General features: G+C 37.9%; 5 protein-coding genes across 8 annotated transcripts; 3 read left to right on the top strand and 2 right to left on the bottom strand.

Moving 5' to 3' along the window:
* Nucleotides 1–2258: 2258 nt before the first annotated feature.
* LOC148931793 (putative protein phosphatase 2C 74) lies at nt 2259–3113 on the top strand (the record flags this gene model as incomplete). The annotated part of the gene is made up of 3 exons (XM_089064896.1): nt 2259–2513; nt 2593–2721; nt 2780–3113. Coding segments are annotated over 3 exons (645 nt in total), but the record flags the coding sequence as incomplete, so codon positions are not given.
* Nucleotides 3114–4206: 1093 nt separating this feature from the next.
* LOC125192061 (uncharacterized) lies at nt 4207–7363 on the top strand. 4 transcript variants are annotated; one of them, XR_007171318.2, is made up of 6 exons: nt 4207–4633; nt 4988–5206; nt 5310–5335; nt 5412–5690; nt 5850–6402; nt 6898–7363. XR_007171318.2 is itself a non-coding variant. In XM_048089550.2 (4 exons), the coding sequence occupies exons 1-4, from the start codon at nt 4292–4294 to the stop codon at nt 5611–5613; spliced, it is 789 nt and encodes a 262-aa protein (XP_047945507.1). In that variant the 5' UTR covers nt 4208–4291; the 3' UTR covers nt 5614–5793. The 4 variants fall into 4 exon arrangements, 1 of the variants encoding a protein (XP_047945507.1); XR_007171311.2 differs by having other exon boundaries at nt 6811–7363; XR_007171313.2 differs by having other exon boundaries at nt 6797–7363.
* LOC125192217 (uncharacterized) lies at nt 5901–7065 on the bottom strand. Its single transcript, XM_048089767.1, has 2 exons — nt 6892–7065; nt 5901–6434 (listed from the first exon to the last, which is right to left on the bottom strand). The coding sequence occupies exons 1-2, from the start codon at nt 7063–7065 to the stop codon at nt 5901–5903; spliced, it is 708 nt and encodes a 235-aa protein (XP_047945724.1).
* Nucleotides 7364–14019: 6656 nt separating the features above from the next.
* On the top strand, nt 14020–16034 carry LOC148931792 (uncharacterized). The gene has a single exon (XM_089063440.1). The coding sequence runs from the start codon at nt 14082–14084 to the stop codon at nt 15813–15815; it is 1734 nt and encodes a 577-aa protein (XP_088919566.1). The 5' UTR covers nt 14020–14081; the 3' UTR covers nt 15816–16034.
* A 4472-nt stretch (nt 16035–20506) lies between these two features.
* Nucleotides 20507–23871, bottom strand: LOC125202748 (glutamate receptor 2.7-like). Its single transcript, XM_048101196.2, has 5 exons — nt 23548–23871; nt 22251–23452; nt 21858–22170; nt 21263–21657; nt 20507–21115 (listed from the first exon to the last, which is right to left on the bottom strand). The coding sequence occupies exons 1-5, from the start codon at nt 23795–23797 to the stop codon at nt 20756–20758; spliced, it is 2520 nt and encodes an 839-aa protein (XP_047957153.2). The 5' UTR covers nt 23798–23871; the 3' UTR covers nt 20507–20755.
* Between the last annotated feature and the right edge of the window lie 1611 nt (nt 23872–25482).

Raw genomic sequence — 25482 nt, 5'->3', positions numbered from 1 at the left:
CATAAAATTTATAATATATGGAAGCAACCAATTAAGAGTCGATAATTCGGTTTATTTTATATTCATCTTTTGTATCTTTTTATCAATGATGTCACAAATGAGATGGATGTATTTTAATTTGTTTTGTAAGAGTTTCTAGCGTCCCTTATGTTAGCCTTAATCATAGTATTTTTCTTCTTAATTTATAAGAGTGAATGAGCAGATTTTAATGGAGAAACGCACTATTAGAAATGAGTCACTCACCCTTAAAATGCCTTATAATGGGGAGGGTTATCTATACTTATATAGAGGAGCTAGGAACATCACAGCTAGGATTTAAGATTTTTAACACACCCCCTCACGTGTGGGCCGGAATGACATATCGGACTTCCATCACGTGGATAGACAAGAGAAGAGATAAAGAGATAAAATCCATCATCGACTTGTGCCGACTCTGATACCATATTAGAAATGAGTCACTCGCCTTAAAAGGCCTTATAAGGGAGTGAGTTATCCATACTTATATCGAGGAGTTAGGATAATCACCAAGTCGGTGCGGAATAAGATCTAAGAGTTTTAACCCGCACCCCAACTGGCAAACGATTAATCTTCGACTAATAAATTGAGGATTCGAATTAATCAACATTACATTTGATAAATAGGAAATTAACGAATATTGAATCCTTCATTTTCTACCTAAAAATATTGTATAATCAAAGTTGGGCCATAACTTAGATGTACTGGGCTAGGATTAATTAAGAGAGAGGGCTTAATTTGAGTTAGTGTTTGAACTATTAGAGAAATCCAAAATCTCTGTTTATTTAATTGTTTCCTCTATTTTACATTTTTTTTTACTATACAAGTGATAGTGCATATGGTCAAAGAAGGTAAGTAAGTTCAACACATTAATAGTTTGTATTTAAGACATTGTCTCATCAATAGTAATTGTATCTTCAACTCTTTAGCTATATATGTGGCATGCAAAATATACAAAATGTCATTAGTAAGTCTTCAACTAAAATATTTTATAATGTAAAATTATTAATTATATTAAATTTGTTTTATTAGCGGTTAAAATGGATAGCAAAAAATTAATTTTACAACTAGTGATTATTTTGTGGATTTTTTCACTAGCCGTTAAAGTGAAAAGCTTAATCCTCTCATAATTAACTACCATAAAAACATTCAAAATCGTATCCCTTGTATATATAACCACTTTAACAAATCCAAATTTCAAATTTGTATGAGAGTATATATATATTTAGTGGAGTGTAAAAGCTTGTATTGCCTCTTCCAAACCAAAGTCAATCAAATTCTCATCTTTAATCCTTCAACAAAGGTTCAATTTCAGTTACGCTACACACCTTGTTTGTTGTTGTTTTTTAATTCGATTCGTGACCAATTTTAAATAGGAATATTTTGTCATAGATTTTTAATGTTTCAACCCTTGGGGATTTTGGATTTTAGTAGAAAAGCATTATTTAATTGTATGAATGTTATGTTAGAAAAAGGATTACAGTTAATCATTTTACAAGTTATGTTGCATATACATGTATGGTGGTTTTTGTGGATATTTGCTGAATTTTATGATTTTCAAATACTACTAATTACTAAATTGAAAAAAAATGTATGTATTGTGGTTCATCATCTTTTTCTCTCTATAGCTAGTGTTAACTGGTCTTTGATTTTGATGTAAGGTGAAGGGAGTGATTATTAATTAATTAGTAATAGTATACTTTGTGTGACGTATAGCTAGGGCGAACTGTAGAACATTATCCGGGTGGGATTGTGCTTATCGTGCGAAAGTAAGAGGAGCCCTGTGCCCCCTTCTCACATGATGGCTAAGAAGTGGAAGTTTTCGACAACGACATCATCTGAGCATCGTGACTCGAATCGGCTGACTGAGATCGCCACCCCCTCTTCACAGCGAGGCAGGAGAGCCATGCTTGTTTGGGGGGTTATACCACTTATTCAATTGATTACTCCCTCCGTCCCTGAAATTTTGTCACACATTTTCGTCCGTTCCACAAAATTTGTCACATTTCATTTTTTTTACCATTTTTTGGTAGTGGATCCCACGTTCTATTAACTTATTCTCATTCACATTTTATTATAAAACTAATTCTTAAAAATAGGACCGACATCCTACCAACTTTTTCAACCTACTTTTCATTACATTTCTTAAAATCCGTGGCCGGTCAAACTGTGACAAAATTTGGGAGACGGAGGGAATAATTCTCATTAACCTGAATTTTATGATTTTCAAATAGTACTAATGAATTGCATTGCAGAAGTATGGTTCCAAAAGAGAAGATGCACTCAAGAACTTCACTATGCGCAAGTTTGGTTCAACAACACAAGCCCGTGACGACGACCTGCGTCCCGTTGCTAAGCGTGTCCGGAGTTTCCTCCCTCCGAAGCTGCTGAGTCAACACTGGGAAGTCAAGATTCTTGGGGAAACTGATTCTGAGGTCAAGGCCAAAGATTTGGATTGTGTCTGTAGTGAAACTACAACTCTCAACTTAGTGAAAAAGGTAATACCAATACTAATTGATACACATTACTTATAACTAACTCACTCAACTCAACAATTAATGCATTATTTGTATATAGGGTCAAGATCTTACAATTGGAAAAATTGGGGACTCGGGAGCTGTACTAGGGATGAGAGACGAGAATAACGCATTCGTTCCAGTGATGAACGTGGAACAAGACGACTTTGTAGTCTTAGTGCCAGCCGGGGTACATTTTTTTCATACTCCACTACATTTTGGCATAAATCTTTCTAAATTTTTCGCAGGTTTGGGACGAGCTCTTGTACAGGGATGTGCAAGCTATCGTGGCCAGATGCCCTACATGCTTGCGTGCAGCTCGAGCGGTAGTGAATGCAGCACTTGCTAGATGGAGGCGTATGTATAACGTTTATGATGACGATGAATGTGCAGTGATCTGCCTCTTCCTTGACTCGCCTCAAGAGTCCGACATGGCAGAAAAGAGGACCAAGACCGGACTTCATGTTTGCTCTCGTCCGGAGCTGTTTGTCGAGCGAGTGTGGCTATAAATATAATGATACAATACTAGCTAGCTCGCTTTGTTTTTTCTAGTGTAAGGGTTGTGAATCTTTAAAAAGTGACGTTTTGTTGATATTTTCTGTTGACATTAGATCTTGAAATCCAACTTTAATCCTACTTTTTTTTTATATATATAATAAGAAGTGAATGGGTTTAATTTGTACATCTAATTGGATATGAGATCACATGTAATTTCATGTGTTAAATTATCATTAGTGAGACTTATCCCATTATCATGTCAACATAGGTGACGTTCGGTTGTCATAACTAATAATCATGAGACTATCCATCTAGGATTAAGTTGTGGATTATTTTAGTTGGAGGGGGGAGGCTATGACTAATTATCATGAGATTATCCATCTAGGATTAAGTTGAGAGGTTAATCTTATGAACCAAACATGATACACATTTAATCATGAGATTTAGTCTTGTCAACCGAACACCCCTATAGTATACCTAAACTACTAAATTTTTTCTCATTATATTAGGCTTAATAATAATAAAAAATTTAATTTATAAGAGCGACTGAGATGATTTTATCGATGAAATGCCGCTTCATTTGTAAGACGATTCAATCGTTGATGAATAAATTAGGGATCAAGTCACTATCACTTTGGATAAATAAGAAATTGTTATTAATTAAGTAGTACTCCCTCCGTCCCATAAAAGTTGAGACAAAACTTTTGGGCACGGTGATTAAGAATTTATATTAAATAAATAGGGGAGATGAAAAAAGTAGGAAAGATAAGAGAGAGTAAAGTAAATGATGGAATAAAGTAATAGTGATTAGATGTTTTGTCTTTTGTTAAAAAAAGTAAATGACTCAACTTTATTGGGACGGACTAAAAAGGAATACGACTCAACTTTTATGGGACGGAGGGAGTACTATTTTAGAAAAATAAAGAATCTTGGGTAGTCCATTCTCTAACTAACAATATTGTATGATCAAAGTTGGGCCATAACTTTCTTGTGTTGGGCCAGAATTAACTGAGAGAATGGGCTCAATTTGAGTTAGTGTTTTAATTAGAAAATCATTGTAATCAACATGTATAATTATTTGCCGCACCTATAATAAAAAAAAATAGAGGCATTATAGAGTTTTATTTCACACAAATATTGAAATAAGGCTTTAACACTTGTACCACTCGTTTCCAAGATAGTACCACCATTTTATCGCTAATGTATAGAATTTCGAAATTCAACAGCAAAATTATCCTAAGAATTAAATCAGCCACCACCAGATGTTGCTTTCTCAGCAGCAGCTCCGCCTCTTCTCCGCCCCAATCCACCTTCTCCCCTCCTTCCCATTCTCGCATTCCCTCAATTCCCCCCTCAAATCCACCAAACAATGCACTCGCTGCTCCGCCCCCAAATTATCGATTGCGCAGCTATCCGAAGCCCCCACCGCCAGCTCCCCGCCGGAGGAGGGCCCCGTCGAGATCCCGCCCTCAATTTCCCCACTATTCGCCACCGACGACGACCCCACACCTCTCCAAACTGCCACCAGCGTACTCCTCACCGGCGCCATCACGATTTTCCTCTTCCGCTCCCTCCGCCGTCGCGCCAAGCGTGCGAAAGAGACGGTAATGTTTGTGCTTTTCTCTCTCTAGAATTTCCCTAATTTTGCGTATCTTCTGTTTGATAAAAGTCGCAGCTGAGTTTTCTTATTTTTAAATTGATTCGATAAATTAATCTAATTATATTAATAATTGATGATTAGTTTATAAATTTGTAATTCCAATATTAGCTTATTGAATATATTGAAATTTGAGATATGTGTTGAATAATTTAGCAATGTGTAAATATATGATTTACATAGCTAATTTTACTTGTTTATTTTGTGAATGAGAGAATTGTTATAAATGTATACATTGTTGAATCCACATTTAACTTGTAATTTGTGAGCTTTCAAATAACTGGTGATTTTCTTGAAACAGAAATTTAGATCATCTGGTGAAAAGAAATCGCTCAAGGAGGAGGCGTTGGATAGCTTGAAATCCGTTACGCTTTCGCCAGCTGATACCAAGTCCCCGCCTTCGCCTGTGCAGGCGTTTTTGGGCGCAGTAGCAGCTGGCGTGCTCGCACTCATTCTGTACAAATTCACGACCACGATTGAAGCTTCTCTCAACCGCCAAGCAATTCCAGATAATTATTCAGTATGTTTCTCTTCGATTCTTAGAAATTGCTCGAGATAACGAATTTGGAAGGGTTCGTTCACGTGAATACTAATGCTAAAGTTTTGTAATTTTCCGTTTCCAGGTTCGACAGATAACCATAACCATAAGGTAATTGCGCTGTGCTGCTACGTGAATCATCTTATTCGAACTAAACTAATCGTTTTTCTGATCACCTCTTGCGCAGGACGATCATCAATGGTTTATGTTACCTCGCTACGTTTGTTTTTGGTATCAATTCTCTAGGTTTGCTTCTTTACTCCGGCCAGCTTGCGTTTAACTCGTTAATGGACGAATCCGAGAATGAGGACGAAGCGCCACCAAAACCAGATGATGACTCTGGCTTAACGAGTGCCACCGAGGATCAAAGCTCCGATGAAACACAGTAATAGATACGGCGATTGGATGGCCATATTCGTAGAATTCGAGAACTCTTTGTGCCGTGATACGGTAGTGGACTGGACAGGTTTGTGTCTTCTATTTGTATATGAAGAATCATTGATCTTTCACACTAGAGAAGAATCACAAACTTCCCAATTATTTATATGAAATTTTTGGTATTATTGTTATTGCCACTTCCTTTGTGTTTTGACTATGATATGAAGCAATAATACATGTCTTATAGAACAAGAAAAACACGAGAAAATCGAGTGTCCATCGATCTTCCCTCTCAGGCTCAGTGATCATCGATCTTCTTGTAAGGGTCGCAACTCAGTGGCCGAGCATACTGAGGCAGTGGGCATGTGTTCCTATCCAAGAACTGCAGAAGCATCACTGTGATCACTGAGCTGAGAAACATCGGAATCGGGCCAAAAATCCACAGCATCAAATTGGTGGCTAAATAGAGCGATCGGAGCCCGACCACCCAGAAATTACATCCCGTTATGACTGCATTCTCGACATTGCCCGCGAGCATTACGCAGTTGGGCAAGCTTATGAGGAAACCGGCATGAAGGAAGCTCGTTGCTGCGTGGACGAAACAAACAAAGGCAATCACGAAGCTGGTGAGAATTGCCAGGTATTTGGTGTAAACAATGGTTGGACTCATGTTTCCATAGACTCTCGCTGCTACGGGTTCGTTGTTGTACGAGTTTCCAATCCATGCCACGAGCAACGAGCAGAGAACAAGGGCGATGGACGCTAGAGACATCGCTGCAAATAAGTAGTTCCCTGTCACTGTAAGTGCCTGATTTCTATCCTTTACTTCAACCTGCAAATTTGTTCATCTAAGCTTAGTTATTGTGCAAAAATCACATAATTGGAATTGATATTCGGAATTCCAAATAGTTGCAAATTTGGATACATTCCAAAAACACAATACACACATTGTTCGCGCGCGCACACGCATAACACACACACACGTACACAATTCCGTATCATTATTTAATTTTTACCATATTAATCAATTTTTACCAAAAAAATTTGGAATTGAAATTAGAATACAATTCTTTCGAATTCAATTCCAATTTAAGGTACGAAATGGGCCCTTATTAATCTTACTTCTTTTTCTTCAAAAAATGTCCACAATTTGCTTTTTTTTCTCTTTAAAAAAAATCCCTGACTTTTGAAAAGTGTTTGATCGACAGTTTCTAAATTGAAAATGTACGTTGAGGACAGTTTTTCCACACGAAAGTTGGGGGGACAGACTAACTAAAACAATATCTAACCTCCAGCAATCGCGACACCCAAAGTCTCCGGTTGTGGTTTTCATATCCGACAACTGTGGTCTCAGCCCGATTGATGCATCTGTGGAGATGAAACATATGATATCCGACCATGACCAGTAAACCAGCGGGGACTAGAATGAAATCCAAGTGTTCTTTCGTCCATGTCGGCCCCATTTCCGAATTACCCAGTCTTAGATGAAGATAGTGTATAATCCTTCATTTATGATCCGTAGAGATATCACTGTTTGCCTATGTAATTAATCAGCTGTTGATTAATATATTGGTTAGGTGTAGGTTACGTTAAGGTGGCTTGAAATTATCTAGAAGTAATTCGCCGTCGATCATGTTTATTCATAAAGTGAAGTGAATGTTACTATCAGTGAGGTAATTGTTGGGAAAATCGACCCCCCTCTTTGTATTAATTACAGTCTCTGAATGGATTAGGTGAATGTTAGTAGTAAATTTTAGTTCATGTCCCTTTCCATGCAAATCTTAAATAATAGTACTACTAATTTCTTGATCCATTACCAATAGCAATAGACGTCACGAGTTTTAATGTGAAAATGATAAAGTAAAAGAGAGAAAAACTTGATTGAAATACAATAGTTACAAATTATAGATGAAGTGGAGGTTAATGTTATAAAAATAGAATGGTCCCAAAACCCTTGTGTATATTTCCGAGCAATTGAAGATACGTAACAACGAAAGCAAATTACACATCCGTTGAGATATGAGGAATCATTTTAAAGATATTTTGAATGATCCAAAGCCATCAATCAAGATAAAGTTCTAACAAGTATAGTTAGAAAACTCGTTGATTAATGGATCAAAGTTCCTAGGCTTATCGACCCAAAATGTGGAAGATGGATGTCACCTGCTACCTAACCAATTATGTAAGCTAATCGGTTTGGATACACGAGGGAAAAGGCTAGGCAGACCATAACAACGAGTCACCTATTTACACTAAGGTCGAAGCTACCCCATAAATCATGTCAAAATACACACAAAAAGCCAAATATGTGACTCAAAAGTGACCAAAGGCCAAAGCCAAATCCCATATCCCTAGACCTTAAATGTGAAGCATGCACTCTTGCTTAGAATGTGATCATTGGAGACCTACTCTTCTATAGGAATATTGTCTAATTTTAACTTAGTTGCCTTGTACACATTCTCCATTGTAAAGATTAACTCAATCCTAGTTGGAAATATTAATTCTTCACACAAACCTACCTTACTTCTACGAGAACTAGAGATCTATCGTTGCTCATAATTAATGAAGGAGATTTTTGTTAGATAAGTCCAAAAGTAAATTGAGTATGTTTTAGGAAACAACAAATCTATGTAACCAAATTTTGTACAACCAAAAACTAGTTTATTTGTATAAAAATAGGTTTATTTATGCATTTTATTAAAATATATGGATACATATATAGTACATGGAAAGTGTATAATATTATGGTCATATATTTATGATTTATGTATATATTTTTTTAATTTTTTGGAACCATTAATTTTATTTAGTGCATACTTTAATTCAAAATTTAAAAATAATAGAAAGAAAATTCAAATATAAAAATAAAAATGAGGTTAAATGCTAATAAGTCTTTTTAACTTATCCACTTACTATATTTATGATTTTAATATATAATTAATACATCAAATATTAATATTACCTTATTTTGGTTGTACAAAATTTGATTGTTTATCATTACCCGGAAGTAAAATGGACGAAATATAAAATAATACTCCATGTTTGCATGGATGGATCTTTTGGCGCAGATTATTAGGAGATGGTCTCACAAAAAGGAAAAAAAAGGTCTTTTTTTCTTTAGTATTATTTTCACTTTAATTGGATTCTCTAATTTGTCATGTTGTGTATCAATATGGTCAAACTCGTACAAAGTAATCACATTGACCCACCACTATCATTTTACTTATCATCTTTAATAGTGTCTCCAATCCATTCTTAACCACAATTGGCACCTTTTGTGTCACATCCAAATGCTACGACCATTGCATTAAAAATTAACAGTTGGACACAATGACCATTTCAGGTGGGCTCCAAATTCAAAGGGAGACCGATTCCATCTCTAGTATATAAGTATCGAAAAATTTCATTAAATTCGACTTTAAGACTGGTGCAAACTCTCATGGTAGGACAGTTTCTGTCCCAACCAATTTAAATTTGAAGTTTGCTTGAATTGCTTCCGTTCTTCCTCTCTTATCCATTGTGAGTGATGTCCATCGCATCCCTCCTGCATTCCGACACCAACACCAACCTTTTTATGGTGTTTCATTCCACACATTTTGTATTCTGAATCCGTTACTAGTAGAATACGTAGGAAAGTGTACATAACTATTGATCAAAAAGTTTACAGCTTAAATATCAACTATCAAAAAAAAATCATGAATTTAACATTTACCGCAATTGACCCCCGCACCTTGAATCGGGTGAAATCATACTTGATGTAACAACTAAACTTTGGGTTTTGATCCTTGAATCTCTTATGAATTTGAGACACGTATGCGCCACACCAACAATATACTACAATATACTACGCGTAAAGACTTAAATACTTCACCATAGAATAATCGCTAAAGATATCAACTTAACAATTTTTAAAATTGAGGGACTGCTACAAATTTAACCACATTTTCTGATTTTTAATAAATTAATGTAATCATTTTCAAATTAATCTGTAGCCGTTCACGCGCTGATGCTGCGCGGCTTTCTATGGTCCGTGCGGTAGGGGCTGGTTTCATCATAGCGGCTTTATGTTTTGAGAGAGGGGGAGACCAACTCGCGTCACGAAGCGCGTGACGATGAATTCAGCAGTCCGTAGCTGGGCTGTGGCATGCAAGAATGGAAAGGAGCGTGGGATTGATAGATTCGTCCTTGTCCGAAATTAGTTCATGGTTAATAGACTCGTGTCACGTGACTTCTTGGACTCTTCTTGCTCACCTCGTCACTTTCAACTGCCCATGTGCATTGTTTTGGCAATAAAGCCTTTCCTTCCAATTAAATTATCGCAACTGTCATTATTATCTTTTGACCATATAAATTGTTATTCTATCTATTTAATATAGTTAGAGCACTCCCAATGGAGTTCCCTAAAAACTCCCTTATTTCTCCCTAACTCCTGCCACATCAGCGCCACATCAGCACCAAAATTTATCCCCAGTTTTTAGCCAAGTGCTACATTGGTTTCTCCCTTATTTCTCCCTTATTTCTCCCTAACTCAACATTTCATTTTTACATCATTATTTTTTATATTATTTAATTTTCCCTACAAATGTATTTAATAAATAGACTAATAATGAACAATTCATCGTTGTATTAATCATTGGAAAATATAATACAACGAGAAAAAAAAAACTACAAATAAAAAACGCAAATAAACAAAGATTTAAAAAAAAAAAATCTAAGACGGAGGGGCCGGAGGGGCGTCGGGATCGAGCCCCAGCGTACTCTGCAGGTGTTGGATGCATTTCCAGAGGGCCGCCTTTTCTTCAGGGGTCCCGCCGCCGGTGAAGTACAGCGTGTACATCTGGGTCAGATTGGCGACATTGCTCGAATAAGTGGCTTTTTCTAAGTCGATGACGGATTCCGACGCGACTTCCGACGTTGCGCCCTTCCCCTTCCGCCTCCCCTTCGCCTTCTTCACTCCCTCCGGGCGCTCGTGCGGACCATCCCCACTCAAGTCGATGTGGGCCGCGCTCCCCTCGCTCTCCGAAACGCTAAGTCGCGAGCGCACCGATTTCCCGTGCAGCGCGTCGTGCATTCCCGTCCGGAATTTGGGGAGATCCTTCAGCTTATCGTAGATGTTCCAATACTTGAAGCCCTTCGTCGACAAGTACTGGCTACTATACATCCGGATGGCCTCATCTCGGACCATGTGCTCGTTCTGGCCACTCGTCATGTGAGTCATCAAGTTAGAATAAATACCGTTGAAGTGCCCGCAGTCCCTCATGAGGCGCTCCCAATGCCGACGGATCGCCTCGCTGCCATGGTCCTTCATTGAGGCAGTCTTGTGGCTCCTGTACTTCGCGGCAATCCGCTCCCAGAATATGATCTCAGTCTGGTAGTTGCTGCGCTCCGCGTCCTGTGACGTGTCCGCCCAGCAGTCGGCTATCAGCTCGGACTCTTGCAGAGTGTAAGTAGTCCTTACCCGCTTCGGCCTCTCATCGGAACCCGTATCAGTCGCAGCCGACGACGCCGGCGCCTTCCCCCTCCCGCTCCTAGAAGGCGGCTCGGTGGGCGTTTCTTCCACCTCGAAGTCCTCCGCGCTCAGTGTCGCGGCCTGAGATTCTTGGTCGCCTGGGGTTGATCCGGGGGTGTCGAACTGGGGCCGATACACATCGTCGGCTGGAAAGGGCATTCTGCCGGCAGAGTTGAAGTACGGAGAAAGTCTCCGCGCCGGAGGAGTCTGCAAAGGAGACGGACCCCCGTATGGAAGTTGGCCGGGAGGAGAACCCATCGCCAACAACGACTGCATCCACTGCTCGTTTGCTTCATCCGTGTTGGGAATTTGTGAACTCGACTCTTTCCCCTTACCCTTATCCTTACCCGATCGGGAACTTTTCTTCCAAAAGCTCATAATTTTGATGAAAATTGAAGATTGGGAGAAGAGATTGAAAATGGAGAGAATGAAGATTGTGGGTGATGAATGGAGGAAGTGGAGGAAATATTTATAGGGGTGGAATGTAAAATAGCCGTTGGGTTCAAAAAAAAAAAAAAAAAATTTTAATTATCGCCGATTATCGCCGAGCGTCGCCACAGTGGCCGGCGATCGCTCGGCGATAATCCGGCGTTAGAACGCCACTCGGCGAAGCAACGGCAACATTATCGCCGAATTATCGCCGACTTCGCCACAATGGCCGGCGATAATTCGGCGATAACCGGCGATTTATCGCCGAGAATTCGCCACCTCCATTGGGAATGCTCTTAAATCGTAGTTTTAGGCAGCTGCAGTTTTTTTTTCTTATTTTTCACATTTTATTACTTATCTCTTTAACTTTAATTATTAAACACTAATTTGTTAAGTTTCATACAAAAAAAATGTCAATTAATTTAGGACGAAGACTCACTCTGTGAAAAAATGTCATATTATTCTGAAATATCCGTAATTTAAAGTTTCATTTTATTTTTATTTTTTTTAGTTTAGATAAGCAGATTCATCATTCAACTAGATTATTATACTCACATTCTGTTGTAAACCAATATATTAAAATAAGGTCCACATTTTATTAATTTATTTCTTCATTCTTTTTACAAAGTCAATAATTTCTTAAAACTCGTACTGAATTAAAATGAGACTATAAATAGCGGACAAAGGGAACAAGGCATCAATAACTAGAGTATTTGTTTATCATCGCAATTGGATATTTATGTCCTCGTTAGTGCATTCGAATCATTTGTCACACTCATAGAACAAATTCTAATAATACATGATAAGACCACAACACGATCATGTTACTTCAATTAAATCTCATTGGAATTGGGCTTGGAGATTGTGATCGACTATTAACACATACGCCATTGTTAGCAATCTTCGAATGTCAGTTGGCAGGGGCGTGGCTACATGGTGGGGGTCGAGTCCATTGAGCCTCTCCCCTAACAATTCTGCAATTTTCACATGGGTAATTGTTATGTACTTCATCGGTCCAGCCATAAATAAAATTTTTTTTTAGATGCAAAATTTATAAAAATGATATTTATAGAATAAAGTAGAGAATGAATAAAGCAGACTAGTAAAAAGAGGATAAAGTAGAAGAATGAATAAAGTAAAAGAGAGTAATTGTGCTACGATATATTTATCCAAAAAAAAAGACTCATTTTAGGCGTGATGTCTCAAGAAGGAATAAATGTCACTTGTGATATCGGGTAATTAGTTAAATATGAGAATAATATTAATTTCCAGATATTTGATAAATTTTTACTCAATAACTAGGTTATGGAAGTATAATATTATCCGTGTAACATGCCTGGCTCCATCACAGGTCTATATGCCATTTGTAGACGAGGTTTCGTTTATGATTGAGGTGTGCCACACTGGCATCTATTTTGTCAGACCGACTGAAATAACATCGTCTCTGTCTTTGAAGAAACCACCAACACCATATCGATCCTTATAAACGAGACGAATATCAACAACATATAAGTTTATAACCTATATATCAAAATTTCCATCAATTTTATTGAAATTTTAGAGCATCTCCAATGGTCGGCTAGCGACCGGCTAGCCGATTCACGGCGTTGGCCGATCGGCTAGCCGAACCATTGGAGGCGGCCAGCGGGAAATCGGCCAAAATTTCGGCGTGGGCTGGCCGATGCGCAGGCCGACATTGTGGCGTGCCGATCGGCCAGCGATCGACCAGTGCTATTTTTTAATTTTTTTTAATTCTTTTTTTAAAAAAAATTTAATTCTTTTTTTTAATTTTTGAAAAACTATATAAACGCGATTTTCTCTATCTCTAAATTTCTGTACAAGAGCAACATCTAGCGATGGACAACAACAACTAGCCCAATACAAAATTAAGACCTAAAACAGAAACATGTCATACCGTCGGGACCCCCGTTCGGCTAGCGGCAAACTATAACGGATTCAAGACATACTAACATTTTTTAATGTATTTTTTTAATAAATTAGTGAGGAGTAGAGTGGGGCGGTGGCTCGTGTGTGGAAGTCCAGATTTTTTTTATTATGTAATTTTTTTGATTTTTAGTTAATTTACTTTTTTTATTTAAATAAAATTAATGAATTTTCCCGTATATGTCTCGTAAATTTAATTTGGTAATTTAATCGTGATTTTAATTCCGTAAATGTAGTATATTTTGAATTATTTTTATTGCGGCTGGCCTATGACTGGCCTAAATCTGATATGGCAGGTGGATTTTTAGTGCTGTTGACGTGGCAGGGAGAGAGTGGCTGACCTATTGCTGGCCTGTTTAGCATCCGAATCGGATATGCTCTTACGTAATAAATCCATAATACAAGTGAAAGTGAAGTAAATCCACCTCTTTCTACTGCATGATCGCCACAAATACAAAACACAGCTTTATCAGCATTCCCCACTCTCCCTCTCATTACCCCCACCATTCGTAACTTTTACATCAACACCCATTCGCCACCAAAACACTAGCGCAGTAAAAAAAAAACACACACTAAAATCAAGAATTAGTAGAGCAAATGGACACAGACAGACCCCATTTCCTCACCTTCTCCTCTTCCTCTATGAAGCTCTCCAAATCCCTCCTCAGCCCCGCCCGCCCCGCCCGCGACGGCCCCCCCGCCCTCTCCTCCTCCCTCAGCCGCCGCCTCCGCCCCAACGGCAGCCTCAAATCCGGCCACGCCTCCCCCTTCTTCCCCACCCCCAAGAAGCGCGGCTTCGACAACCCCGAGCCCTCCTCCCCCAAAGTCACCTGCATCGGCCAAGTCCGCGTCAAATCCAAGAAGAAGAAGAAGAAGAAATTACAACCCCTCCCCTCCCGCTCCCTCTCCCGCCGCCGTAGCGCCGCCGCCGAAGATCTCAGTTTCAGAAAAATCGACCCTCCGCCGCCGCCGCAGCCGCCACAGGAGAGTCATCGGAATCAGAGATGGGTGCATCTCCCGATCTCGATCTGCGAGGCTTTGCGGAGCTTCGGCGCCGAATTCAGCTGCCTCTTCCCTTGCCGGAGCTCTTGCTCTCCAGCAAGGGAAAAGAGCGAGAATAAGCGGAGCGAGCACGGCTGCGGGGCCGTGCTCGCGCGCTGGCTCGTGGCGGAGCGGGAGATCGAGCTCGTGGTCGGAGACGGAGACGGAGACGAAGAAGGAAATGAAGAGAGGAGAGTCTCGATTAGAGCTTCGAGAAGGCACGTTTTCGAGGATTTTGAGGTGAAAGAGGAAACGGCGGCGGTCGGCATTTGCATTCCGCCGCCAAATGCGCTCTTGCTGATGCGGTGCAGATCTGATCCAATGAAAATGGCAGCTCTCGCTAACCGCTTAAACGATTTAGACGGCGACGACGAAAATGATAAGCTGCATTTGGTAGGAAATGTTGAAATTGAAGAAATTGGGGAAAACGCTTCGGAATCGGAAGAGAAAGGGGATGAATTAAAGGAAGGCGTCGTCAGCAGCGAAGAAGAGGTCGAGTCGAATATGTCGTCTTTCGAGGCTCTCCTCGACCAGGAAAATGCAGAACAGTATGAAGACTGCTGCTGCACTGCTCAAGTCGAGGAAAGCCCTCTTTCTGCTGTTACTGAACCCAATGAAGAAGTTCAAAGCAGAGAAGGCGAAAGCGAAGAACATGAAAAGATGGAATTTAGTGATGTAATAAAAGATAACGACGACGAGGAAAAACACGAAAGGGAAGGGTTTAGTGTTGTAATTAAAGAGAACGATGAAGAAGAAGAAAACGAAGAAATAGAGTTGAATGCTGTACTGAACAACGACATGGATGAGGATGAGGATGAGGATGGAAATAAGGAGAAAAAAGAAGCGGAGAAGAAAGGGAAAGAGGAGGCGTTATTGCCGGAATGTTTGCTACTGATGATGTGCGAGCCGAAGCTATCGATGGAAGTTTCTAGAGAGACATGGGTGTGCAGCACCGACTTCACGAAATGGCTGCCGGAGCGGCCGCGGAGGGCGGCGAGGGAGCCGGTGGTGAAGAGGCGGCTCAGCGTCGATTCCAAAGCCAAGCCGAATTTGAGCGCCGAGCCGCAGCCGCCGAGGTCGTCGTGCTCGCTGCCGGCGGCGGCGGCGATGGCGTCGATGATAGAGCGGAAGCTGGCGGCGTGCGAGCCGTTCGTGCTGACGAGGTGCAAGTCGGAGCCGATGAGGACGGCGGCGGGGAAGCTGGCGCCGGAGTCGTGCTTCTGGAAGAACGCGGTGAGGAAGCTGGAGCCGCACGCGATGGGAGTCGGCGCGGCTGGTGTCGGCTTCTGAGCTGAGCTGAGCTGGCGTGGGATTAATTAGTGCACAGTGGTTTTGCTTCTAAGGCATGTTTCCTGTCTGTAAATCTTTTTTTGGAATTTTAAGAAATTAGGTTTGATGAATGATGATACTCAATTTTATTTTATTTTTATTTTTTTATAAATTTTAATGGAATTTGTATCTTCTATTTTGGGTGTTGTGATGTAATGTGAAGGGTATCTTCTTTTAGGATGTATTGTTTGTATATATATATTTTGTTTTTGTTTTTGAAAATATAATTCATAATGAGCTTAGCCAGGTACAACAGATTCTTTGTCCGTTTTTTCTATCGTTTTGTGCAATCTGCTCATAATAATTAAATATTCTTTCCATTTTATTTAAAGTGATTTTTCTGGAACAAGATTTTGTATAGCTAATACTATTATGTCAGTCGAGAAAATTTATTTTTATTCTTTCTATTCTGTGTCGTTCACTAAAATTAGCATCTATCCCGGCGCAAAGTGAGATACTCTCTGCGTTCTATTTTAACAGAGGTGTTTCATTTTCTAAACTCATTTTAGAAAAAATAATAATAAATTATAGAAAAACAAGTGCAGGAAATGAATCACTTCTATTGATATATGAAACACATGGGGTATTTTTTTTAGCATGAGATTTTAAAAAAAATTACTATAATAAATATAGAATAAAATAAGAAAGAATAATTATAGTAGAACTGAAAAAATATTTATCTATTAACACTTGTATTTATTTTCCTCTAATAATGCTACGAACTACTTTTATTAAGTATATCTCTTATTTAATAAATTTTGTATGAAAATTCATGTGGTCTACTACTAAAATTTGTACGTAATACTCCTACTAGTACTATGATACTACCTCTGTCCCTGAAAATTTGATACATGTTACCATTTCGGTCCGTCCCTGAAAATTTAATACACTTCATTTTTACCATTTTTGGTAGTGGGCCCCATATTCCATTAACTCATTCTTACTCACATTTTATTATAAAACTAATACTTTAAAAATAGGACCCACATCCCACCAACTTTTTCAACTCACTTTCCATTACATTTCTTAAAATCCGTGTCGGGTCAAAGTGTAGTAAATTTTGGGAGACGGAGGTAGTATTATCTATAAAAAGATTACTGTACATTTTTATTTAAAAAAAGCATCATTTGTAACGGTCACATTTTGTGTTGTATTGACATGCCAAAATGAGTTAAAATTAGAATAGATTTGAACCATATATAATATGCAATCTAGGCATGTGCCTCCATCACAATCACTAATAAGAAATGTTTGCAATCACATGAAAAAGAATAATACTCTTATATAAATAAAGTAGATTAGATTAGATAATTGGAAAATCAAAAATGGATGAAGAATGTGGAGGGACAGTCGACAGGCTGGGGTCTAGCATAGTGTTTGTATGTATTTGTCGATTGAAGCAAAAGGAGATATCAAAGACATGTGAGGTTCAACATTGGAAAATACAGAAGCAACAATTGTTGATATAATAAAGATTATGAAAGTTGCAGTCAAATGGGGCAAAGGCTGCCACCTACAAAAATCAATGCCACTTTGGCCTATTTTTCATCATATTATTGTATATTTGTACGTATATAGGAGTAATATTATTATTTTAAAATTTAAGGTTTTAATTTAATAATATAATATTCTTTAGAGGGGTAAATAATGTTCTCTTCCTCCGATAATCCGTTTTTTTGGTTTGCATAATTCTGTCTCAGTCAATATTGGTTGAGTCGTATTTCTTTTTGGATTGTTTGATTATAGCTGAGTTATTTTTTCTTGGTAAAAAAATACTTTACTCTTTCTTTATCTCTCTATCTTTTTCATTTCTACTTTATTCTATTTATACTTAATTCATTTAAAACAATTTTTCTTAAATCTCGTGCTGAAAAGAAATTTCTCTACTACAAAGCGACGGAGGGAGTATTTTCTACATGCATAATAATTTCTACAATATTGTTATACTTCCTCCGTTCCACTCTAAGTGAAGCAATTCTATTTTGATACGGGATTTTATATAATAGTGTTGTTTTATGAGTTAAGTGGAAAAAATAAAGTAAAAAAGAGAAAAAAATAGAGAGACTTATGTTTCTAGTTTTAGAAATGTGTCATTTAAAATGCGACTCCCAAAAAGGAAAAAAATAGAGAGACAAAAGGAATATGTTAAATGTTGAGAGATAATGTTACAAAAGATCAAATTTTTTCAACACAAAATTTAAGAAAATGATATTTATTGAGTTAAAGGAAGAGAATTAAATATGTAAGAAAAAAAGAATATGATAGATAATGAGAGAATAAAATAAAATTATAATGTTACTCCTTTATAGAAGAAAAATCAATCACTTTCCGTAGGACAATCTAAAATAATGTATAGTTGATTACTAGGGATATGAGTGATAATAAAATAGAAATAGTGCTCCCTCCATCTCCTATTATTATGTTTCCGTTTTTCATTTTGGTCTGTCCCATATTAATTATCTTACTTCACTTTTACTATTTTTAGTAATAGACCACACATTCTGCTAATCCAATTTCACTCACATTCTATTATAAAACTAATATATAAAAGTAAGACATCATGTCACTAATTTTTCAACACACTTTCTTTTACACTTCTGTTGCAATTCTATCCTCCGAAATCAATTGTGTTGCCTTTGTGAGCATATTTCTTAAAAAGTGTGTCGAGTCAAAGTGGACACGTATCGGGAGACACATAGAACAACATTTTCATTTTTAGAAAGGGATTGCGATAAAACACAAAATTTGATTTGTCCGATGCTCTTTAATATGTAAATGATGCGTTATTCTTCTGATAATGTATGTGTTATGTTAGATTTGAAGATACTGTTGAAATATAATTGGAAATAATCAACATATTAAGTCAATAAAATCGACAACGTGCTAAAACAAAATTGATTTGAACAAATATTCAAATTGTTAGTCGATTATCATGCTCTTGACACTCTGTGCCGTCACAAACAGAGAAACTGAAACAAGAATCACATCATCACCATTTATCTTGCAGCAGACCCGTCTCGCCCAGCCTCGGCAATGTCCACACCGCTGTCTTCTTCAATTGGCTCGATTGGTGAGCACCACTTAAAAAAAGTGCACTCTTTTCTCCCAAAACCAAAGTAGAGCCTCCCTTTTAGATTTGCCATGGCTTTTGACGATTCGGGACGAAGCAAGTTTCTTGCAATTGCAAGACGAGCCGAAGGTCACATCGCCCGCCAATCTCACCGGACCTGGTCCCGTACCCTCTCTGTAGGTCGAACGCTCCATAGATTACGAACTCGAGTCACAACAAGAACTAGTGATCTTCGTTTTTCACTCACCGTCACTTAAAATGAGAGGAAGAAAATGAATCTTATTTTATTTAGAATAAATAATTTTATTTTCAAATAATTAAAAATTATCACCAAAATGATTAAAATACGTTGATTGTCAATATTTAACGGATCCATCTATTTTGGTCTGATTGTGATCCTAGTTGAAATTATGTGATGCAATAATTCAAAACGTAATATATTGGACCAAAATTATAAAATAACCATAAATTTAGGACCAATTTTAGTCTTCACTCTGAATTACGAATTGAATAATGATATACATTCTATTTTTAAATGACAATGGTTCATCTAAATTCATTGAAAACTAAAATAGTTCAAGAAATGCTAAAAGAAAACAATCTAAAATTATCTTAAGACATTAAATATAATGTAAATTAGACTGAGGCTAATTTTCAACGTGAAACTAAGCTCCCACTATACTCAACAAGCAGCGTGAGCTCCCCGAATTGATGTTCGATAAATTATTTTTTTGTATGTAATTTATTACAAGAATGTAATATTAATTAACATTGTGATCCGATTTAAAAATGGCGAATTGTGAAAAGGCGAATACCATTGGACGTGAGCTCCCCTGCTCGATAAATTATTTTTTGTATATAATTTAGTACACGGATGTAATATTAACATTGTGGTCCTATTTAAAAATGCCGAATTGTGAGAAGGCATCACTGAATACCATTGCACGAAACATGGTCTTCCAAAGGATGCCTATAAACTTATTGTTGGAATATGAGAAATATGTCGGAAGAGTAATGATGTGTAGGAAATATATGACAGAATAATTGGTAGAATTAGGAGATGGTGATATGCGCAAACTAAATAACATTTTATTTTCAAACTTCTCATCTTGTACAAAATGATACAATTCACATATTTATAGGCTTCCTTATTTTTAAATTTAGATTTTTCTCTATAAAAATCCAGATATATTTTTAGATAATATCTATATTCTAGATAATTCTATACTTTACTAAAATTATCTGATATTCTAATACCTAATTCTAGAAAATTCTATTACATAATATTTAAATTTAGATAATATATAAATATTATATTGATGTTGGTATGTGTACGGTGTTGTAATTTACCATATATAATAAAATGTCAGTATGCGACAGTATACCGCGGTATATGAAAGTTTATACGGTAATCCTACCAAAATATTTGAATAACGTATCATATCTTATCGAAAATTTAGTGTTTACAATATTTTTTCCGATACGAGAAGTTAGTATATTGGTATTTCGATACTTTTACCCACCCATATTCCTAATTTTGATTGAATGTTTTTTTCCTAATTAAGAATATCAAGACTTTTGTGGTACAAAAATAAAGATATTTTTAGATAAATATACTAAAATAAATAAAATATACATAGAAAGTAGAGAATTCCAAAGGAAAAAAAATAAGAAAAAGAATACACCTCTCCATTTCTACTACTATTAAATTGGGTGCTATATCTGCAGCCGTTGCATTTTAACATAATCTTGATGAATCCAGCAACTGCAGAGTTGAAACATAAACAAACTCAACAAATACCTATGAATCTTCCTTGTGCATTGATGGACCTTATGCTAAAGCCATTTCTCCACTAGTTTGTGAATGCTTTGATGTATCATCTTTTTCCTTAACCATAAATTCTCTAGCAAGATCGCGAAGCTTTTCCTTGATCGAACCCGGGGAGGCTAATATATGCTGATTCCGATAGAGAAATATGGAGAAGAATATTGCTAAAGCTGTTGATGATGCTAGCCCTACAATGAGAAATAAGCCCGTAAAACGATCCAAATCAAGGCTTTCCAAGCCATCACCCGAGCAGCCTTCTGGCCCAAGCCATCTTCTTGTGATTGTATCGATCTTCCCATTCTCCTTGAGATTCAATATAACTGTTGAAAAATCGGGGACTAGTGGCGAACCCTTTCTAAACACCTGTCGTGTAAGATTTTAGTGAGAGTATGCGACAAAGTACTAATGCCCTTCTTGGTATGATGAAATGGAATAAATGTGAAATGAAACAAAAATTTCTTTGCGTTTTCATTCCATTATACCAAGAAGGGCCTAAGACAGACTACTTACAAATGCAAAACCAGAAGTCCTGAGGTGTTTCGGATCAATCATGGTGTACTTGTGGCAGTACTTGCTGAGGAAGAGCCTGAGATACGCGATTTCATCAACAATGGCGGCTACGCCTCCATGTTTGCTACCTTTGGACAAGGCCTCGTCGTATTCCTCAAACGAGGTATACTTTCTGGAGTTGTAGTCGCCTAGTATTATACCGTTGGAGAATCCGCGGGTCAAGAAGCCAGTATGGAAGCCAACGTAATCGCTTTTCTTGATCATATCGGTCGACTTGAGCTGCTGTATCGTTAGCATGGATGCCAAGTTTGCGGTGTAACTCGACGACAAAACAAGCACCACGAACACCCATACAATCACCACAAATCTAGTTAGGTTGCTCTTCACTTTCTCCCCTGTCATAATAGTAGTTCAAAACTTTAAACTAGTTAAGACATGACAAAATATGGTATTTGAGTAAGTATTGGGGACCGATATCAGTTGGCAACACAAAACATATCAATACGGATATATTTTGTACTACCAACTGATGGTTCTCATATTTAAGATAGTTCTAAAATGTTCCATCTCCGTAAAGACTATATGTATCACTTACTATGTGCATAAACAAGTGTTGAGAAGGAGAACCAGAAGATCATCCCGACTTGCTTCCCAGGTGGGCCTTGGAAATGTTCATTTACACGATGCTCAAGAACCCACACAACACATCCAATGAAGACGAAAGATGCCCCAATGGTCAGCCATAGGCCGGTTGTTAAAGGTTTCATGAATATCCAAGCGCTCTTCCTCTCATTACCCTTGATTGGGACGACAGTGGCGATACCTGATTCTGTGTAAGGGACGGTGAAATCGACGTACTTTGTTCTGTTCGCTAAAATGGTCACGTCTCCCACAACAGCATCGTATCTCTGTCATTGACACAAGGATAAGTACTTCAATGAACATGTGATCAACGGAAAAAAATCATGACTAAACAACGCTTGCTTACATCGAGATATATTTGATAAACGAGTTCATCGTAATATTCGACACTCCATGCATCCGTGGTCTCCAAAGGAATATACTCAAATGGAACAGGATAAGGCAATGATCTGATGACTTCTTCAAAAACATCAATGCAGAAACCAGTTGCTTCAACAGCATTAGTTTCTTGATTCCTTTCAACCTTGATGTACTCATTGAATCCCTTTCTGACAGGAACTCCAACTCTCAACTTCTTCCCACTTGCTGGAATCTCCCAACCTTTAGGCACGTTGCTCGTTTGCCCCGGCCACAAGATGCCTCGAAGATTCTCCTTTTCCGTTGAGTAAACCGCCTCATCACCATCCAACCTCACATCCTTTGAAATCCCATATTTCTCAGTCCAAAATCCAACAGTGTTGTCCACTTTTCCAATCACATTCACTACCTCAAACGCAGACGGCTGCAACTCCCCGTTGGTTATGCTAAAATCGCCACTCAACCCTTTCGAGGCAAAGTTTCTGAGCACACGAGCAAGTGATGAATTTCCTTTAACTCGCTCGATAGCTTGTCCTAAGGCTGTCATGCTGTCATAAGCCCACAATCCGAAAACATTGAGTTCTGTTCTGTCCATATCCGGATTCTCCGCATGAAGCCTCTTAGCGAATCGCCTAAACTTCTCGGATCGTGGAACGTAAGCCTTCACGCCTAGTACACCCTGCATCGCTTCAATAGCGACCGAATCCACAGAGCTCAGAAAACTGGTTAACGGATCAGAAATCAACCAAGCATACCCTTCACTCATCATCCCAACTTCTTTCGCCATTTGGAAGAAGCGAGACGCGAGATCTGGAGGCATGTGCACGATCAAGACCCTCGTCCGCATCCCCCTCAAGGCATAGAGTTCATCAAGAACTTGATCATCATCAGCATAAGGTGATATACAGCTCATGTTTGAGACAACAACATTGTTTTCTTGTAGCTTTGCTGTCAAATGTGGTAATAATCCACTCCCAAATTTGGTATTTTCATACACAATCACAACTTCCCTCCAACCAAAAGCTTTAAGTAGTGCTGCGATTGCTTTAACTTGAGAAGAAGACGGCCTCGTTGCTGGAGATATGACCGGAACTCTCTCCCTGTCGCCAATATCCATCACGAGGTCCGCCTGAGTGGACTTCTGTGGCCCGAGTATCGCCATCACACGCGCGTTCTTCACCAAATTGTTAGCTGCAAGGAAAAAAAAAACTAAACAAAATTAGTCCTTTTTTTTTCCTTAATCCAAACTGTTTAATATCACAAGTTGAATAGCATAACAGCATCACCAGCAGAAGCTGCAGCAACGACATCGCCCCTCGAGTCCCTGAAGTGAGGCACGATCATCACGGTGGTGTTGTGATCGCGGTTGGAGTTCCTATCCTCGACTGCCATCGTCATGCAAGCCTTGCACATCTTCCCAAGAGGCGTATCGAGATCAAGAATCACTCCTACGTTCGCATTTCCACTTTTCGACAAATCAATGCAAAAGCTCATCAAGATAAGCGTAGCAAAGCAACACAATCTTGAACTCTCCATTGCTGTATAATCCAAAATGAGTTTTTTTAAGATAACTAAAATGAAATCCTCAGAGATGTGGAAGGAATCAAATTTTCCATATTCCCTTAAATAAGTGCTCAAACTTTGCTTGAATTTAGACACTTGGTGGAGATTTTATGGCATTGGATTTGCCACGAGATAAAATAACTTTCCAAAAAGGGGAAAAAAGAGAGAGATCATGATAACGAAATTACTGACCTTTTTTTTTTCCTCAAAGAGACTAATTTCATGTTTCACACTGAATGTTCATAACTTCATATGGCTGCCTAACCATATTCAAATCCATCACATAAACAAAATGTAATAGAAAATCTGTTTGAGAAAGCTTCTGTATATACTCAAAAGTCCAAAGCTGAGTTCATACTTCGTCCAACTTGAAATTTAAAATTTCTACTATGTGAAATCATATAATTAAATTATATTTATCACATTCTAAAAGTCCAAAACTGAGTTTTTTAATAATGTCACGTGAAAAATTAATTATATAGTAATTTTAACCCAGTTGAATATTGAATAATTGAAATTTTCTTAAGAGTCCGTAGAAAATTTGACCCTCCAACTAGGAAGTATAAAGTATACAATAAAATAAAAATATTTTCATTTTAAAAAGGTTAATTGCCTATAATTCATAAAATTAACTTGATCAAATTGTGATTAGTCCAACCGCTTCTAGATTTTAAACAATAAATCATGAAGTTAAAAAAAAAATACTTGGCACATGGGTTATTCTTGTGATAGATGTTTCTAGTGGATTGCGACTTTATTGTTTAATACATGCGTTGATGTGAAATTCAATATTATAGTAGTACTCCCTCGTTCCAGATAATTCGACCCAATATTTTATTTTGGATCGTCCCTCATAATTTGTCCCACTTCATTTTTACCATTTTTAATAGTGGACCCCATATTCCACTAACTTATTCCTACTCACATTTTATTATAAAACTAATACTTTAAAAGTAGGACCCACGTTCCACCAACGTTTTCAACTCACTTTTCATTAGATTTCTTAAAACCCGTGCCGGGTCAAAGTGTCCCAAATTATCTGGGACGGAGGGAGTATATGATACTCCCTCCGTCCCGGAGTATTAGACTCACTTCTTTTGGGCACATGATTTAAGGAATTGATATTTAAATAGTTAAAGTGGAGAGAGTAAAGTATGAGAGAGGGAAAAAGTAGGGGAGAGAAGAGAGAAAAAAGTAGGTGGAGAATAAAATAAGATAGATGCTTTTTGCTAAAAAAGGAAACGAGTCTAATATGTTGGGACATCCCAAAAAGGAAAGTTGGTCTAATACCTTGGGACGGAGGGAGTAAAAAAAAAAATTAACATGTAGCTTAAGGCAATAAAATAGACAATGATGATATATTTACCTAACATATAATTTTATTTATTCATGTTTTTGGTCGGTTAGTTGACTTAAAAACGTATTAGCAATTCTAAGTATAGTCAAGTCATCCTGAATATCAAAACAGAGAGAAAACTATGAACAAAATAAAATTAAACATGTCTAATAACAAAATTCAAAAATCACGTGCAAAATTTATGACAAACAATCTTGTGTAGGCGCTTCGCACTATCCCCGCCGCAATTAACCTCCCCCCAAGATCTACACGCATCAGTGACGGACCTACTAAGGGGTTTGGGGTCCTATGGAACCCCAAC

The sequence above is a fragment of the Salvia hispanica genome, chromosome 2, assembly GCF_029641045.1.
Source record: "Salvia hispanica isolate PSC_SH4W2 chromosome 2, Shi_PSC_v1, whole genome shotgun sequence".
Classification (NCBI taxonomy): domain Eukaryota; kingdom Viridiplantae; phylum Streptophyta; class Magnoliopsida; order Lamiales; family Lamiaceae; genus Salvia; species Salvia hispanica.
The sequence above is the reverse complement of the archived record's forward strand: the minus strand, read 5'-3'. Positions and strand labels throughout refer to the sequence as shown.